General features: G+C 41.5%; 1 protein-coding gene across 1 annotated transcript in view; it reads left to right on the top strand.

Annotated features, from left to right (window-relative positions):
- agbl1 (AGBL carboxypeptidase 1) overlaps window positions 1-17,591 on the top strand; it is a 104,454-nt gene that overhangs the window by 14,328 nt on the left and 72,535 nt on the right. The window contains exons 2-4 of the mRNA XM_085462731.1: window positions 4,611-4,684; window positions 15,375-15,438; window positions 17,271-17,417. Coding sequence (XP_085318857.1) covers window positions 4,611-4,684; window positions 15,375-15,438; window positions 17,271-17,417 — 285 coding nt within the window. The remainder of the gene's footprint in view (window positions 1-4,610; window positions 4,685-15,374; window positions 15,439-17,270; window positions 17,418-17,591) is intronic.

The raw sequence follows: 17,591 nt of genomic DNA, 5'->3' as shown, positions 1-17,591 counted from the left end.
ACTGATGTCTCAACCTGGCATGTTTGGACCCAAAATGCAGAACTGAAGCCAAACTTAATGAACAAACTAACCTTTATTCATGTGAAGTTGGGAACCAAATGTCCAATGAGCAGAAACCAAACATCCATGAATCCAAAAAAGAGAAAACACATGGCGGAGCGGAGACCTCTGGCAGAGACGAAGTAAAACCAGCAGACGAGGAAACTAGGGGTGCAACGATACACAAAATTCACGGTTCGGTTCGATACTTTGGTGTCACGGTTCGATATTTTTTAATTTGTCATTTATTAAAATTATAAATATATATTTTAACTCAAAAGTACAGTTTTTAAATTTAATGTTGCTGAAACAACAAAGTAATAAAAAAATAAATCTATCTGATTGAGAAATCACTCATCTTTGGAAAAGAGAGTTTATTACAGAGAAATGGCTCTTTCCAAAATAAAAGCTATACTATACGCTTCTTCTGGGCTATATTCTCAGCAGCATATTAAACATATCAGGTCCCCATAAGGAGAATCATGTGCTAACGGCTGTCTAAATGACTCGGGTAAAGTTTGTACCATGCGTGCTTGTTGTTTTTGTCTGCTTCCACTTGTCTTTGCACTAGGATGATGTCGGAGTAAATGTGCAGTCATATTCATTGTGTTCCCACTAGTGCTGTCAGCGTTAATCTCGTTGAAATGACGTTAACGCCATAACACGGCAAATCTCTGTTAACGACCTACCGTGGATCACCCCGTGCGTGGGGCTGGACGGCCAACACGTTAACGAGCTAACTGCGCTAACACACTAGTTCCCACCAATGTAAATGAGCATTGCGTGGCACATCCGACATACTGTTTTACTGTAGTCCATGACGCGCTTACCTTCAGGGTCATACGTCACATGAAAACCAAAATAGTTCCAAACGCCACATCTGAACTGGGGGGGTGGGGGGGGGGGGGGTGTCAATTTGCCATGTTGCAATAACCGTATGACTGTTCCCACCACTAACACATGACCCTACGCTGTGTTCACTGCATCATTCCATGTTTTGGCACTGATCACCACCTGCACTCATGTATATATCTATCTATCTACTTAGCACTTTTAATTCTTATTCCCATTTTTATTTTCATGTCTATTTAAGCTTAATTTATAACAGTATGTTTGCACTGAAGCACCGCAGCAATTTCCTAATGTTGTAAACCCGCTCAACATTTGGCAATAAAACCCTTTCTGATTCTGATTCTGATTCTGCAACGAGAGCTTACCTTCTGTCTCGCTAGCTTGCCCTGCGCTCAGTGAATCTGCGTTCGACTACTCCGCCTAGGCTGCACTGTCGAGGGCAGATCCACTGAGCGTTCAACACAGACAGCAATGTAAGAGGGAAAGTTGATAAAATGAATTAAAAATTTTGTATTGTTCGATACATATGCGTACCGAACCAAAAGCACTGTATCGAACGGTTCAATATCGATACGAGTATCGTTGCACCCCTAGTGGAAACCTCTGGCAAAGACGAGGCACGGCCAGCAGGTTTGGAAACCTCTGGCAGCTGCTGCTGGGGCATGGGAACCTGGGAGTGGATGCATTCAGCTAGCTCCAGAGCGTGAATCCCTTTCCTGACTTCATGCAGATGTTTAATAAAATCAATAAAGCCTTACTAATTTTGGTCCTGAAGCCAGTCATTTCATCAAGTTTGGGCTGCCGACACCGGCACCCACAGTTTCTGTGTTGCTGCAACATGTTTTGCGTTTAGATGGTACTGTAAGGTTGAAGTGCTTCGGTGGTATGCAAACTCCATTTTGCACAGTTTGCACAAAATCACGCTTTTATCAAGGCTTCCGTCGAGCAGTCTTTTGCAATGAAATTCGCCTCTGATCTATGGCAAGCCATTAAAATGCCGTTTAATTATTCCGAAAACAGAGTTTTTTCTGCCACTCAGATGGGGTGTTCAAGGCGCCAGTCTGTGGCATAAAAAAATGGTGTTCTGTCGGGACAAACTGCGGGGTTTTTCAGCGTTTTGAATAATTAAACAGCGTTTTTTACGCCATTTCTTAACCAAACGGGTTAGAAAAGTGGCGATTTTTGGCTCTAATGGCTTGCCATACTGATCAGTCCTAGCGCTTTCTTCTGATTCTTCCATTTTTGAAGCCATGTGCATCAGTGTAATCGGTATACCAGGAAATCATGCATTGACAAAAGTTCCCCATTGCTTGGAATGCAAAGTGTGATTAAATGCGTTGATCTTTTTATGCTTTTTTTTTTTTTTCAAATTAATTAATCACAATTAACGTATTAAATTCCCACCCCTAATAATTATATAAATGAATCAGTTTGGCACCTGTCATTTAATAGTGATTTTATTCAATTGGAAATATGTAATTTTACTATGACATTTTATTAAGTGGGCAAATAGTGTTTCTTGTTTCTGACCTGTGTGTTATCAGTAATTTATACACTGATTATAATGAGAAAATGAAATAGACTACATACTCATGAGTGTTTTGTTGCATTTTGCTGAACAAGTTTTACCTAGCCATTGCAGTCTTGCAGCAGTAAACACATGTTTTTCTATCATTTTAATTGAAAACTAAATTAGTAAATAAAAAATTAAATGTAATGTTTCTAAATACCATGAAACAGGCTTACTGGGAGAAAATGGAAAAAAAAAACACCACTGGTTTTACAACAGCAGTAGTGAGTTGTGAGCAGCGTCTATCAGAATCAGAATCAGAATCAGAATACTTTATTGATCCCTGGGGGAAATTATTTTTTGTTACAGTGCTCCATTTTAAACCAACTATGTGTGCTGCTCTGCTCAAATGAGTTATACATGGAAAGCCAAGACGTGCATATCAGTGTACCAGCCTGCTGTCTGAAGGCATCAGTGAAACTAGACAGCTGGAGCAACACTCAGGGTTCTCCCCTCATTATTGTGGAAATGGAAATGTGCGTGGGTGTGCAACATATAGCTGTGTCAAGCCCGGGGAATCCTCTCTGGGAGAGCAGTATGTCTTTGATTTCACCTGTGGATTAGGAGTTCCTGATGGGAATGTTATGGCATTTTTCAGTTGTTGATGTGATTTTCTTTTATTACCTATGTGTGTGCGCTTGTGCGTGTGTTTGTGAAATAGAGAGAGAGAGAGAGAGAGAGAGAGAGAGAGAGAGAGAGCAAACGAGTGAGAGACAGTAACAGAGAGACAGAATGACACAAGCTGAAGGGCACAGTGGTTGAGAATGTTCATCCTTAATCCCAACTTTCAGCCAGCCAGCTCAAAGCCAGCTCTCCAGCCCATATGAACTTTAAAGCATGTTGACTCTTCTCATGAAGTCATAATGCACATATGTTTGCACACACACAGACACACACTAACAAGATAAGAAAGTAGTGACTGAAACAGAGTAATACATAATATATAGATTCCTTCAGGGTAGACGAGGACAACAGAATGAAACCAATGAAAGCACAGGTGTGGATTTTTTGGGTGGGACACAACAACTCTGACCTGTGAAGCAGTTATGGGCTGTGCTACCTAATTAGTCAGTCAGACGTTTATTCTGGTCAGCGGCTCTTTCTCCACAGTTCTTGGTATCTTCAAATGTAGTGCTGCACCAATGGTACTGCAGCCTGCTCCTCCTGGAAACTGATGTGGTTGCCTAGAAACAATGGTTACAACCCGCCATCCTTTAAAAGCAGTAAATTACTTTCCACATTGTCTTAGAATTTTATTTTTCAGAAGAGCTGTCAAAAACCAAATTGTGAACCCAAAAACCGAAAAGTGCTCTGTGTCTGTCAGTCTCCCTTACTGGCTGCCTTTCTGATTTAATTGTGTGTTTAGCATCACTTTTTTGTAAGTAGAATAAATTTAAAGGTGAATAAATTATTATATGGATCAACAGATGAGTACTTTCATCCTGGGAGTTAGTAAGACTGAGTCAGATAAGCAGCATTGAATACACTGTAGTGTTTTTTCTGGGTTAGAGTACGGTGGTACTGAATATAGTCTGTGCCCTGCAGCTGCCCTGCTGGTCTTGTCAAAGCCTTTTTATAGTGGCAGTCTTCTCAGCACCACAGCACAAATGTTTTCTGGAGCTCTTTATCCTAGAGGGGTAGGATTACACATGCAAAGTCACGTGTGTGCACTTAAACACAATAACACACACATATAATCACTTTTCTATAAAAATATTTTTCTTGTATTTTATGGTAGGAGGAATGTGTTTATTGTTATGTTTTTTGCATGTGTTTTATGATCGTGTAAAACAGACTGAGCAGAAATGACACACACTCTCAGGATGACATTAACTTTACTAATACACATGTCCAGCAATGACACACACACCAGCACGCGTGCCCCCTCCCTGGCCCTGTGAGTGTCACTCCGCTGTGTTTAGACACAGTATCGTTACAGCCTGTGCAGAGAGAAAAGCACACTGATGCTATAAGTGTGTCTTTGTGTGTTTGTTTGAAGTACTGCTTGCATGTTGCTGAGGAGACACTTCGGCTCTCAGACTGTCCAAGTCCTCATTGATGATCCCGTTTCATTTTGTCGTTTGTCTGTTTAAAAGTTTGTTCACCTTTCCTTCACTCTTTTGATTCGTCCATCTGTTGACTGGAACAGGACGAGGTCGACCAAGTATGACGGCCACCTTAAGCTCCTCCAGCGGCTTAGAGGTCCTCCTTTCCACTCTGCAGGTATGTGCTCCTGTATGTGACGTGTTGGTATAAAACACTGAAATAACAAATCAAAACAATTACTTAACTTCCATATTAGCTTTAATGTATGCTGAGCCCCTAATAGTCTGTTAGGGATATAAAAAAAAGGAGAAAAATAAAAGAAAAACTAAAATATGTTTTGCTTTGCCTCAGCTGATTTACTGAGAGGAATATCTGAGGTTTGCGTGTTTGGAATATTAACAAGATATGATTTTTGTACTTTGCGTGTGGTATATTTTGCAGGCTCGCATTGGGTAATTGCTGCATCAAACATGTATCAAATATACATCAAGCTCGATCCACATTCATATGCTGTATCATGTTCACATTATTTGGTTTGTGGTTGACACTGGATCCTTAAAAAGTTGAATGACGTAAAAAAAAAATGTCAATAATATTGGACATAAACTTGGGTCCTGCATCAGCATTAAACTAGGATCTTTAATTAAAAGACATGTAACTGCAACACACTCATATGGAGCAGTGATGAAAACCTATCTGTCTGTCTGTCTGTCTGTCTGTCTGTCTGCTTGTTAAGGTATTGGTGAAAGGGACCGTGATGGTATGATACAAAACATCCCTGGGGTGCTACAGTTGGATACTGGGGGGTATAGGGGTGGAGAGATTGAAACAGCAGGTGGCATTACTGGCTGAACATCATTCTTTAAAAAGTGGCGGACTAACCTCACATTTTTAATGACAACACATTCTGACTACTGAGTCTGGGCAGTTCTTTCAAATAGTGTTTCATACCCACAGTCCTGAATTTACAGTTCAGTCAGTCTAAACCTAATCCCAGCATCTGAGAATGAACAGATTTCCTGAGTGTGGATGGACTGCCAGAAACCATTCTAACTGCAGATGAACCCTGAGTTGCTGAATCGGACTTAATAATACAATTCAAAGTACAGTTTTTAGTGACTGATCTTTATTAAGTGTTCCTCTGAAGGAACCTCAAAAGCCACGAAAGGTGGTCATATAGGATATCTCCTCTACAGAGAAAGTTTCTTTCAGCACTCCCCTATTAGCACAAAACAAACGAGGAAAGGAATATATTGGCTTTACATTGAACATATTCATGCAGCTCTTATCGATTTTTTGTTACTGCTAAAGGACACAAAGACAGACAATGTGAAAAATGAAGCGCACTACATGATTCAAAAGCTTGTAGAACAACCTTCAGCAGCATTATCCAGAAGCTATCATTTTCTGTAGGACTTTATCAGTCTCTGTGATCACTGAGGAGGAATTTTGTTCCATTCTTCTTTACAGTGTTGCTTCGCTCATTCAGGCTTGCAAGCAGTCATTTATATGCAGCTCTCTGAAGGTCTCAACACAGCATTTCAGCCAGTTTCAGACAAAGTTTAGCTGTCTGACTGATGGCCTCTCCTTTGACTCTAGAATATTTTGGTACACAGAGGAGTTCATGTTAGACTCGGTGACTGCGCCGTTCTTGGGTCCTGTGGCTGTAAATCCAGCTTAAATCATCCCCCCTCCACCACCGTGCTGACAGCTGGTATGAGGTGTTTGTGCTGATATATCGTATTTGGTTTTCTCCAAACGTGGTGTTGTCCATGAACACCAAGCATCTTCAGTTTGGTTTGTCCAAAGGCATTGGCCTTCATACCTCAATTTGATTTTACTTTACAAATAGATTTAGAAGTCCATTTCACACTTACAACCAAATGAAGACCTAACTGTGCTGGGAAAGTAAAGACAAATCTTTAAAATGAATACTACTATTACTACCACTACTAATAATATTAACAGTACCATAGCACTTAATTTACAAAGCACTTTTAAAAACAACAACCGGGCTGACCGAAGTGAGCAGTTTTCTAAAACATCATAGGCCACAAAATGTACAGAATTACACAAAAAAATACAAGGCATGTAAGGAAAACAAAGTGATAAAAGTAAAGACGTAGGCTTTATCCTTTTAATTTAAATATATTTAATTAATCTCACTCGTCTTAACTTAAATGGTCTTATCTTTCTTTCTTTCTTTCTTTCTTTCTTTCTTTCTTTCTTTCTTTCTTTCTTTCTTTCTTTTAAAAAATTGCAGTAAGTTTCTCATCTCAGGCTAACAGGACACTTACTTGTTCTCTTTCTTTTAGGGGAAATGACATCGAGCTTTCCTTTTTTTTTTTTTTATCAGGTGAAGCCTTTCTTTGTTATTTACTTAATTTTAAACGGTCATCACTCTCATAGAAACACTAAGAATGTTGTCCATTTTCTGGCTGAGTAGCTTTTCTACTCAGACTTTCTCCTTCTGTTTTGCCTTAGAGACGCACACTTCTCTCTTACATCGTCACCTCCAGATGAACCTGTTTCTTTGTATAGACAAATGGGGAGGGGTGGCTTTATGCAGATTATAGGCAGTATGTAGGATTTAAAATGACTGTGATTTATTAATATACGCACAGCAGTAAGAAAAAAACTGTGGCATAAATCTAACATGACTTTACAGTTTTTCTCAGTCGCTTTGGTGCGTTTCTCAGAACACCATTAACATTTGCACAGCAGTTAGTGCATTTCCCAAAACAATTAGTGCAAACTGCAAAACCTAGTGGATAGCCTGCAAAAGCACGTCACATGCACAGAATTGATTATCCATACCTCAAAAGCAAGTATCCATGTCAACGAAACTGTCAGTGCCATCAAAATGAAAAGTCTTGACACCATCTTTATGAACAAGATAGTCAAATGGCATTGTCATGTTTCCACTATGACAGTTTATAATTTCAGTGTTTCCCATTACAAAAACAATTGGTGACAGCTGAAAATGCTGACGACAGCACTATGGCCTACCTGTACAGCCATCTGAAATGTGCAGTAAAGTCACTGTAGATGTTATGGGAGTCTTGGGAGTAACTAAGACACTGAATACGTACGTTTCACATTTCCATTGTGTAGAAGTGTTTGTAATCCTACAGAATTGTGCAAAAGAAAAATATGCTACAGTCACTTGTTCACTGTAGAATACATGTAAACATAAAATCACCCATTTGGTAGAGCCTCCTCATGAGTGACAGCTGTAATTCACCTGAGATCAATTGTTCAATTTCGGAGACATTTCCAGGAAAAATGATACAGAAAGGTATAGGATTTGCTTGACAGATGGCCAATATTTGGCATGTGATAACTAGTTCAACAATTTTGTGTGTGATGACTTAAGCAATGGATGTATGACTATTAGTTTTATTGGGAATGACTATTCAGCATCCATAGGTATGATTACTTTTGACTGACATGACATAAGCAAATGGAAATGTCAGAAAGCAGCAGGGAAATGTATGGAAGCAACTGATTCATGTCCAAAATCATTTGCAGTTTGTTCAGAGAGAGGAGAAATTGCTACTATGATGTGCACAAATGACTGAGTGTTGTGGAGGTTGAACTAATAGTTATGAGAATTTCAATTCTGATCTGAGAAACGCACCAAAGCGACTGAGAAAAACTGTAATTGCAAACTCTTTTTTTGTAAGAAATTTCTCGTGCATTTATCAGCAAATGAGGCCCATTGTTTCAGAAGTCTTGTGGTTTGTTCAGGTTTCAGCTTTGCAAACCTATGTTACCTTCTGCAACCCTTCCTAACCTCCTTGCTCAGGGTTAACATTTATCATTGCTAATTGAGGCCTGTAAAGTTTTTTGCAGGTTCTCTTAGTATTGCATGCGCTGACCTTTGGGTGAAAATTTGCTGGGATGTCCACCTTTGGGAAAATTGTCAGCTGTCTTAAATGTTTTCCAGTTGTGAATAATAATAATAGCACTGTGGACTTCAAGTTGTTTGCAAATGAGCTCATAAAGGTTCCCAGATTATTGGGAATATTTATATTTTTTGTTACTGCCTGTTAAAGCAGCTCTTGCGGAATCAAACCTGTAGACATGATTATTCAATTTTGTGTTAGGGCAGTTTCTAAAAACTGTCAGATGAGAATCACAGTCTGAGGAACAGACATATTTAATTACTGTCACAGAATTTCCTCCCTTCTAAACATGTGAAACTTCAGAAGGGTAGAAATATTTCATGGGTAGACAGTCTGAGATACTGGCTCATTCAGTTCTCTACATCAGTGTAATGGGTCAACTTTGCTGTGAGTGCTCTTTTTTCACTGAGAGGGTGAAAAAAAAAATTAAAGCTCATTTAAAATTATGTATCTCAGTGTTAACTGAAAAGTCACACGTTTTCATATATGTCTGGACTATAAGACCTGAGCCAAGAAGCCACTGTCAGAAGCCTCATCATGGTTAGAATAGAACAGAATAATCCTTTAATTGTCCCAGAAGGGGAAATTTGGTTGTAACAGCAGCCAGAAAGAAAGGTTGAGTGCAGCACAAGCACCATTTTTATATGCAGGGTTTAAGTTACAAAAAAGTAAAGACAGTGCAAAAACAAAGCTCCCTCATCAAACATAGGGCCTTTTTTTAAAAATAGCTTTCAGGCTGTCACCCACTTCAGACTGGAACATGTGGTTGCAGTGAAAAGTGGCAAGTTGCTTCAACTGGTTAAGTTGACATAACCTGTCTATCCTATTTAAGATGTTATTACCTTTGTGTAGCAATCTTTGCTCAACACAAGCCTGTACTATTTTATTACTTTTCACACTGAATAGCTAGAACTAAAGACCAATGCAATTTGAGAAAATTCCAGTCGAGTGGCGTGTAAAGAAACACAAATTTACGTATTTACCGACTACTACACAAGAAAAATCTCGAGTCTTTCTTGTATAGCCCAGTCTGTTCCACTGGAATACCAGATGAGATCAGTGAGTTTGCAGGAAAATAGATGAGCAGAAGCAGCAAGGCAAGATCAGACTCAAGATTATGAATTTTACAGGGTAATGTGGAGGATTAAACATGAGATGGCCTCCCACAAGACCTCAAAATATTTTTACCTTAAATTTGACCATGAGCTAAGGTTGTTCCAATGGTTCCTAGTCCCTAGGGAAAGATCCTGTTGCGGAAACAAGACTATAGTTTCTATTTGAACAGGCAGATTGCTGGCCATCTAAACAGCCTGTCTGGATGCAACACATTAAGTTATTTATATCTGGCATCAGATATTCATCAGCGGCCTCATTTGGACATTGGAGAAGGTTTCTTCATACAACGCACATTTTAACGAGGGAGATGTTTGGCCACCTTAAAAGATTTCTGTTGAAACGGCAGAATTTAATCAGCCAGATTGGGTAGTTGATAAGACCAGCAGACCTCTGCTCAGTCGGATCGTTTTGAAAATGTGGGATTAGAATCTCTGAGAAAATCCATCTGCATGTACATGTGGAGTAAATGTGACATAAGAAACATGTATATAAACTAATATCCTAGTGTCCATTAGTTTGGAAATATTGGACACATTTTATGTATATAAGGCCACGAGTCCGTCATGATTGGCTCCAGCTCCCCTGCAACGCTGATAAGGATAAAGGGAAGAGAGGTGTGTGTATAAAAGGTTTTTTTTTTTTTAAATATGTGTCATCCACTGGAACTGTTTGTGCTCCATTACATGAAAGGAGCTGAATTTAACAGGAAGTAGGAAAAAAATGGAAAAGCCTAAAAATATTGCCAGTGTAATTAATATGAAGACATTTCACAGCCAGGATTTCAACAGGCTATAGAAACATTTCTTCACAGTAACATGTCAAGGTCAGTGCCACTTTCTGCCCTGTCTGCATATAAAGTCCTGAAGCAAGCTATGCTCACACTGTGTTCCAGGACGTGTCAATGCAGGATGCAGAATTTCCATGAAACACATCTACTTGTTCAAATTCAAATTTTATTTGTCACACACTCTCTCACACACACACACACACACACACACACACAGGGGTGAAATGCTTGTAGCTGTACAATGCCCGACCATTAAATGACAGAAGAAAAGTTTTACAATATTTACAATTTACTACAAAAATTTACAAATTAACTTAGGAATTTACAGTAAAGAATGTGCAAATAGCAGAAGAGATTATAAAGATAAGGATTATAAATTATAGGAATTATAGGATTATAGGAAATGTGTGGTGGTGCGTGTGGTGACGTGTGTGAGAGTCCAGTCTTATAGTGACGTGTTTGGGAGAGTCCAGTCCTACACCTGGTTCAGGCCCCGAATAGCCTGGGGGAAGAAGCTCCTCTTCATTCTCTCTGTTTTGGCCTTAAGGGAGCGGAAGCGCTTCCCAGACCTCAACAGTGAGAAGAGTCCATTGTTGGGATGGGAGAGGTCCATCATAATCTTCCTAGCTTTGGACTTGCACCGCTTGGTGTAGATGGACAGCAGGTCAGGGAGCTCTGATTGAATGATGCGTTCTGCCGAGCGCACCACCCTTTGCAGATCTCGTCTATCCTGCTTGGTGCTGTTCCCAAACCAGGTGCAGATGTTTGACGTCAGGACGCTCTCGATGGTGCAGGAGTAGAAGTTCTTGAGCGCCTTCAGTGGCAGATGGAAGTCTAAGTCTTCTGAGGAAGAAGAGACGCTGACGGGCTTTCTTAACCAGGGTGTTGATGTGACAGGACCATGACAGGTCCTGAGTGATGTGGACACCCAGGTATCGGAAACGGTCCACTCTCTCCACTGGCGTGCCACTGATGATGAGGGGTTTGTAATTCCTCGCCTGCTTTGTAGTGAAGTCCACGATCAGCTCCTTAGTCTTGCTGATGTTTAGGAGGAGGTTATTCTCCTGGCACCAGGTCTCCAGGTTCCTAATCTCCTCCAGGTAGGCCGTCTCGATGTTGTCGGAGATGTGGTGTGGCTGTGTGCAGGCAGGAATAGGACCCAAGGTGCAGACTCCGGAGACAGACGTGAACTCAAAAAGGCTGTAATTTGGTACTCAAAAATATAACATAACTGAAAAAACTCAAAACAAACTTAAACCAGAGGAATGACAGAACACACAGCTAAGAAAACAGTAGATCGCGACACAGACACTAAGAAACACAGGGCTTAAATACACAGAGGGAGCAATCAGGAAATGAGTAACAGGAGGGAAACACAGCTGGGGCAAATCAGAACTGACGAGACCAAAGAAGCGTAAACTGAACACACTGAGAAAAGACGGAGACCTTCAAAGTAAAACAGGAAACACATAACACAGACTGAACAAAGACACAGACTCACATGCAGGCACTACAGAGGGAACAGAGACGTGGGAACAGGGCAGACACAAACACTGACTGAACACGGGGATATAGGAACTTAAGATACACATAGACGCGAACTAGACAAGGGGATGCAGGTGATAGGGGAGACAGAGCAACTAAAGAAGACAGAGACCTAAGCCATAAGACAGAACTCAAAGAAACCAAAAACTAGACAGTATAAATAATATCATAAACTCAAAAACCCTGGGTCGATGACCCAGGCATCCTAACAGTACCCCCCCCTTAAGGGCTGGCTTCCAGACAGCCCAAACCAAAACATCAAAATCAAAAAAAACAAAAACAACCCAACCAGGGTGGGCGGCGGGGGAAACAGGATGGAGGGCTCGAAACAAAACAAGGAGCCAAAACAAAAAAAGAAAGAACAAACAACGGAGCCTGGAAAGCAACAGAAGAAAACACAGGAACAAAGTCCAAAACAACAGCACCAAGGCCCAGGCATAGTCCAAAAGCAAACAAACAAAAGAGCTCACGAAAAGCGCAGAGGCCCAGGCAATAGTCTCAAAAAAGTTCAGGGGGCCGGCCTGGAGGCTGACAGCACGATAGTCCAAACCCGGGCAGTTCAGGGGGGCGGCCCGGAGGCTGATGGTCCAAGAGCCTAGAAAACAGTTCAGGAGGCCGGCCAGGCGGGAGGCACCGACGGTGACAGAGAAGATCAGGAGGCCGGCCGGGCGGGAGGCACCGACGGCGACGTAGTTCAGGGGGCCGTCCATGACGGCAATGACGTCCAGTCATCGGCCGGACAGGACGTGCAGGACGAGCAGGCCGGACAGGACGAGCTACAGAGGCTGAGGTCGGATCAGGGAGAGCTGCAGACTCGGGGGCCGGACCAGGCGGAGCTGCAGACTCGGGGGCCGGACCAGGCGGAGGAGCCGGTGGTGGCTGAACGGCCTCGCCAGAACCATCAGCAGACACTAGGACGTGCTGGCTGGGTCCTCCCGGACCCCCAGCTGACGAGGCACGAGGCTGAACGGGCCCCTCGGACCCTCCAGCGGAGACAGGTGGCTGAAGCGGTTCCTCGGACCCTCCAGCGGAGACAGGTGGCTGAACGGGCCCCTCGGATCCTCCAGCAGGAAGAGACGGCTGAAGCGATTCCTCGGACCCTCCAGCGGAGACAGGTGGCTGAACGGGCCCCTCGGACCTTCCAGCGGAGACGGGTGGCTGAGCAGGTGACTGAGCCGATAGGTGAGCTAATGTCTGAGCTATGGAGAGAAGTTTAAGTTGTATTGACTGTTGTAACGATGGCAGTAATGGCGGGTGAGGTGGTGGATTAGCAGACGGTTGGACTAGGTTGTCTGAGCCTACGGATCCTACAGAAAACTGCTGGACGGGCTCACCTGAGCCTCCAGCGAGGTCAGAAACAGGTGCAAGTACCTGCCGGACACCAGCCACTCCCACCCGAGGAGAAGGTACGGGTGCAGGAGCTAACTGGTTCCCGGTCATCCTCACCCTGGGAGCCGGGACAGGCACAGTCAACGGCTGGGCAGCTGCAGTCCCCACCCGAGGAGCTGGTACGGGTGCAGCGACAGGCAGAGGCTCAGCCAGCCTAGACACCCGAGCAGGGACCAGCTGGACCTCAACCCATAGAAGGGTGACTGGAGCTCCTGGGCATGCTCAGCTTCCTCCCTCACGATCTCCTTGAGGAAGGCAGAAACTGCGGGTCGCTGATACCACACGGAGTCTGCTGGGTCCATGTTCTGGTCGCGATCTTCTGTTAGGTGTGGCTGTGTGCAGGCAGGAATAGGACCCAAGGTGCAGACTCCGGAGACAGACGTGAACTCAAAAAGGCTTTAATTTGGTACTCAAAAATATAACATAACTGAAAAACTCAAAACAAACTTAAACCAGAGGAATGCCAGAACACACAGCTAAGAAAACGGTAGATCACGACACAGACACTAAGAAACACAGGGCTTAAATACACAGAGGGAGCAATCAGGAAATGAGTAACAGGAGGGAAACACAGCTGGGGCAAATCAGAACTGACGAGACCAAAGAAGCGTAAACTGAACACACTGAGAAAAGACGGAGACCTTCAAAGTAAAACAGGAAACACATAACACAGACTGAACAAAGACACAGACTCACATGCAGGCACTACAAAGGGAACAGAGACGTGGGAACAGGGCAGACACAAACACTGACTGAACACGGGGATATAGGAACTTAAGATACACATAGACGCGAACTAGACAAGGGGATGCAGGTGATAGGGGAGACAGGGCAACTAAAGAAGACAGAGACCTAAGCCATAAGACAGAACTCAAAGAAACCAAAAACTAGACAGTATAAATAATATCATAAACTCAAAAACCCTGGGTCGATGACCCAGGCATCCTAACACTACTACACTCACCGTGTTCCATCTGGTCATAATCAGCTGACTGTGCTCAACTTTGGGATTGCAGGCCTCAGTCCTGACAGCTGATGACATGAAGACAATTATAAGAGATTCACAAAACATGAGAATTTGCAAAACAAATTGCAATCATTCCACTTTCATATAAACACAAGCAAGAAAAATCAGCTTTGTTGAGTGATAAAATCATTCAACAAAAACAAGAATAACAATATGTAGTGACAGTCACTAAAAAAGTGCAAAAACCACAACCATTAGTAGCAGCTGGGTTGTTTGGATTGTATATGGAGTCCACATTCTGATTTAGATACTGTGTGTCATGCTTCTCTGAGGTTCATCACTAACTGTAAATTTCAGACACACCACAGTTATACTCTCAGGTGGGAGGGGCTGCTTTGGCCAGTCGGAGGAACTCTCATTTATACAGTTTTATATATACTCAGATTGCTGCCTTTCTATATGTGTTCCCTGCTTGCAATGAAACATGCTGATCGTTATTCTCTTCGTCCGCAAGGTTACTTGTTGCTTTCGGTTCCATTTGCCCGAACTGAACTTGGCAAAAGAGCTTTTGTCCATTTAGCACCCTTTGCTTATAACGAGCTGCAGAACGACTGGAAAATGACTGAATTCATTTCATTAAGTGCTTTTGAATCTAAACTAAGAATCCTTGTGACCAATTCCATAACATGCAACTGTTTCAATAAGATTGTTTGTCATTTTAACTGAATTTTAGAATTTTTATTTAATTTTATCTTTATTTATTTATTTATTTAATTAATTAATTAATTTTTCATTTATTTTAGAATGTCTGTTGTTGCTGCCTGTGTTTAATTGAGTAATTTTTGTAACTGTGAGACATTTGCTGCTGCCTATCTTAGGCAGGTCTCCGTTCAAAAATAGGTTTTTAATCTCAATGGGATCTTCCTGGTTAAATAAAAAAAAAGTAGGTTAGATGCATTCTAACTTTTTTATTCTTTTATTTTGTGGGTTTAAATGTCTTATATTCTCTCTCTCTCCCTCGGAGAGAGAGAGAATATATGGAGGAGGAGAGGTTTTACAAAACACAAACACAAACCACACACATATATGTGTGTGTGTGTGTGTGTGTGTGTGTGTGTGTGTGTGTGTGTGTGTGTGTGTGTTTTGTCTCTGCAGAATGTAGGGGATGTGGAGAGCACCTTAAATATCCTCAGTGTCTTGGATGAACTTCTGTCAGCTGGTAAGATCATCTTCTCACCATTTGGTTTCCATCCTTACGTAAAAAGTTGTTGTGCTATGGAAAATGCCAATAAACACACAAAGCCTTTAAAGGCACAGTCTGTTTTTTTAATTAAATATACTAAAAACTAAGTTACTAAGAACTCATAACTGTACTTAAATTCATGTGTAATTACATCTTCCAACAAGCAGATGCAATCTTTTGAACTTAGAATTCATCCGTTCACTTTTTTCCTCCATAAAGATGACATTTGACGACCTCCCCTGTACCTTTAAGATGAGTTTTGACTCCTCATTATATATATATCAATAAAAACATGACTTGATGATCATTAATAAAGTTTCCAGGTTTTTCCAAGGGTAGCTGCATAGTCAGAAACCTAGAAGCAGGTCTGAAATATGACAGAAACCTCTCAATTCAGAAAAGTTCTTCAAGCATTATTCCTACTAGCCTTTCAGGGAGTAAAGAGTTGAAAATACACAGGAGCGGGCAATGGTTTGAAGTCATCGTGCTGCCTCATCATCCTGAATAAAATAGCCGGGATGAACGTCACTGTTCCAACTAATTGCAATTTATGTACGAGGCTAGAGACCAGCTACAAATATAGTATACCAAGGGGGAAAGGAGAGGAGAACTCGTAGGCATTTGTGCTGGAGAGGCAAATTTTAATATGTGTCTGCACCTTTATGTCACAGTGTGGCAGAAGCAGACTGTGTGGATTGACAAAACGGACCCAAAACACAGATTCACAAAGTTTTAGATGAGTAAAAAAACACAAACAACCAACATATTGACAGCTGAGGTAAATAGTGGAGCCGCAACCCACACTCAGAGTGACAGTCTATGCAGATAAATATCAGCCACAGTTGTTTGTCATACAGCGGCCACTGTAGCTAGGATCACACACTTTAATTGGGAGGTAGAAGAAAACAGAGCTCATTTGACTTCAGCTGGCATCTAGGGCTGGGTGTAGCATGTGCCAAATGAATGGATGACAGTAATCCTATTTTTAGTAATGCAGTTATGTAATGCGTTACTGTACTAAATTCTGTAAATACATTAAAATTAATATTATTTTGTTACTTGCGTTACTTGTTTTTTCAGATATATGCACCAGGAAGGATAGGAAGAAAACAGCATACACATGTATGCTGGGAAGACAAAAAATATAGAGTGGTTTATAGCTTTTGAGAAGTGGCAATATGGACATTAATTTTATTTGTATTGCATGAAAGGACATAAGTGCAATGGTGAAATCCAAACAACATCCAAGACAGAAACAACTGCAGTATACTGCTAACAGAACTGTGGCTCTTAGACAGATTGCTAAGAAGCTAATCAACAACAAGTGATGTCAAAGCTGAGTGTATTCAGACCCCAGCCCAGCAGCCAGAGGCTGAACTTCTGCAGGTAACAAAGGCAATGATGTGTCTATATATAGACATATAATAGGATCAAATGTGGAAACTGGTTACAGCTGAGTACATAGATAGAAAAACAAATAAAATAGGGGAATCGCAAAAAAGGTAAATAAATAAAAGAAGGGAAAAAAAAGAGATTTTATTATCAGATAAGTAATATTTTTCAGAATTAGAAGGTGAGGGCACTTGGAAGATATCTGTGGCTGTCACACCCCTCGTATTCTGAGGATGACTAAGGTTTAAGTCTTCATTTGGAGCAGTAATGTCCTTTGCAATAAATAGAAGTACTTGATGAATGCCCATTTGAATGCGGCTTGTAGCATCCTTTATATTTTTTCAAAATAGTAAAAAAAGGCACTATTTATATTTCAGTCCCTTTCAGCCAAGCACTAACCTCTGCTCTCTGTTCAGGTACAGATCGGCGCATCCACTATATGATCAAGAAAGGTGGTAGTGAGGCTCTGCTGACTGCACTGGTTAAATATGGCCACACTTTCAGTCCCAACTACACTATACTCATACCACTCCTGCACCTGCTAGCTAAAGTTGGACACAAAGGTGGGAATGAACAAAACAACATGTATTGTGATAACTCTTTCTAACTCTTAAAGTTTGTTTAGGAAAGGTGAGATGATCTACAAAAATAGCACAGTGGTTCCTGATTCACTGACAGCTATGTTTGTGTGTGAATAATGAAAGCTTCTCACAGAGATATATCTGTGCTTATTTGTC

The sequence above is a fragment of the Copadichromis virginalis genome, linkage group LG7 (genome assembly GCF_057382275.1).
Source record: "Copadichromis virginalis isolate Kocher_CV1m ecotype Utaka linkage group LG7, C_Virginalis_male_GT1.1, whole genome shotgun sequence".
Classification (NCBI taxonomy): Eukaryota; Metazoa; Chordata; class Actinopteri; order Cichliformes; family Cichlidae; genus Copadichromis; species Copadichromis virginalis.
This window is presented reverse-complemented; position numbering and strand designations above follow the sequence as displayed.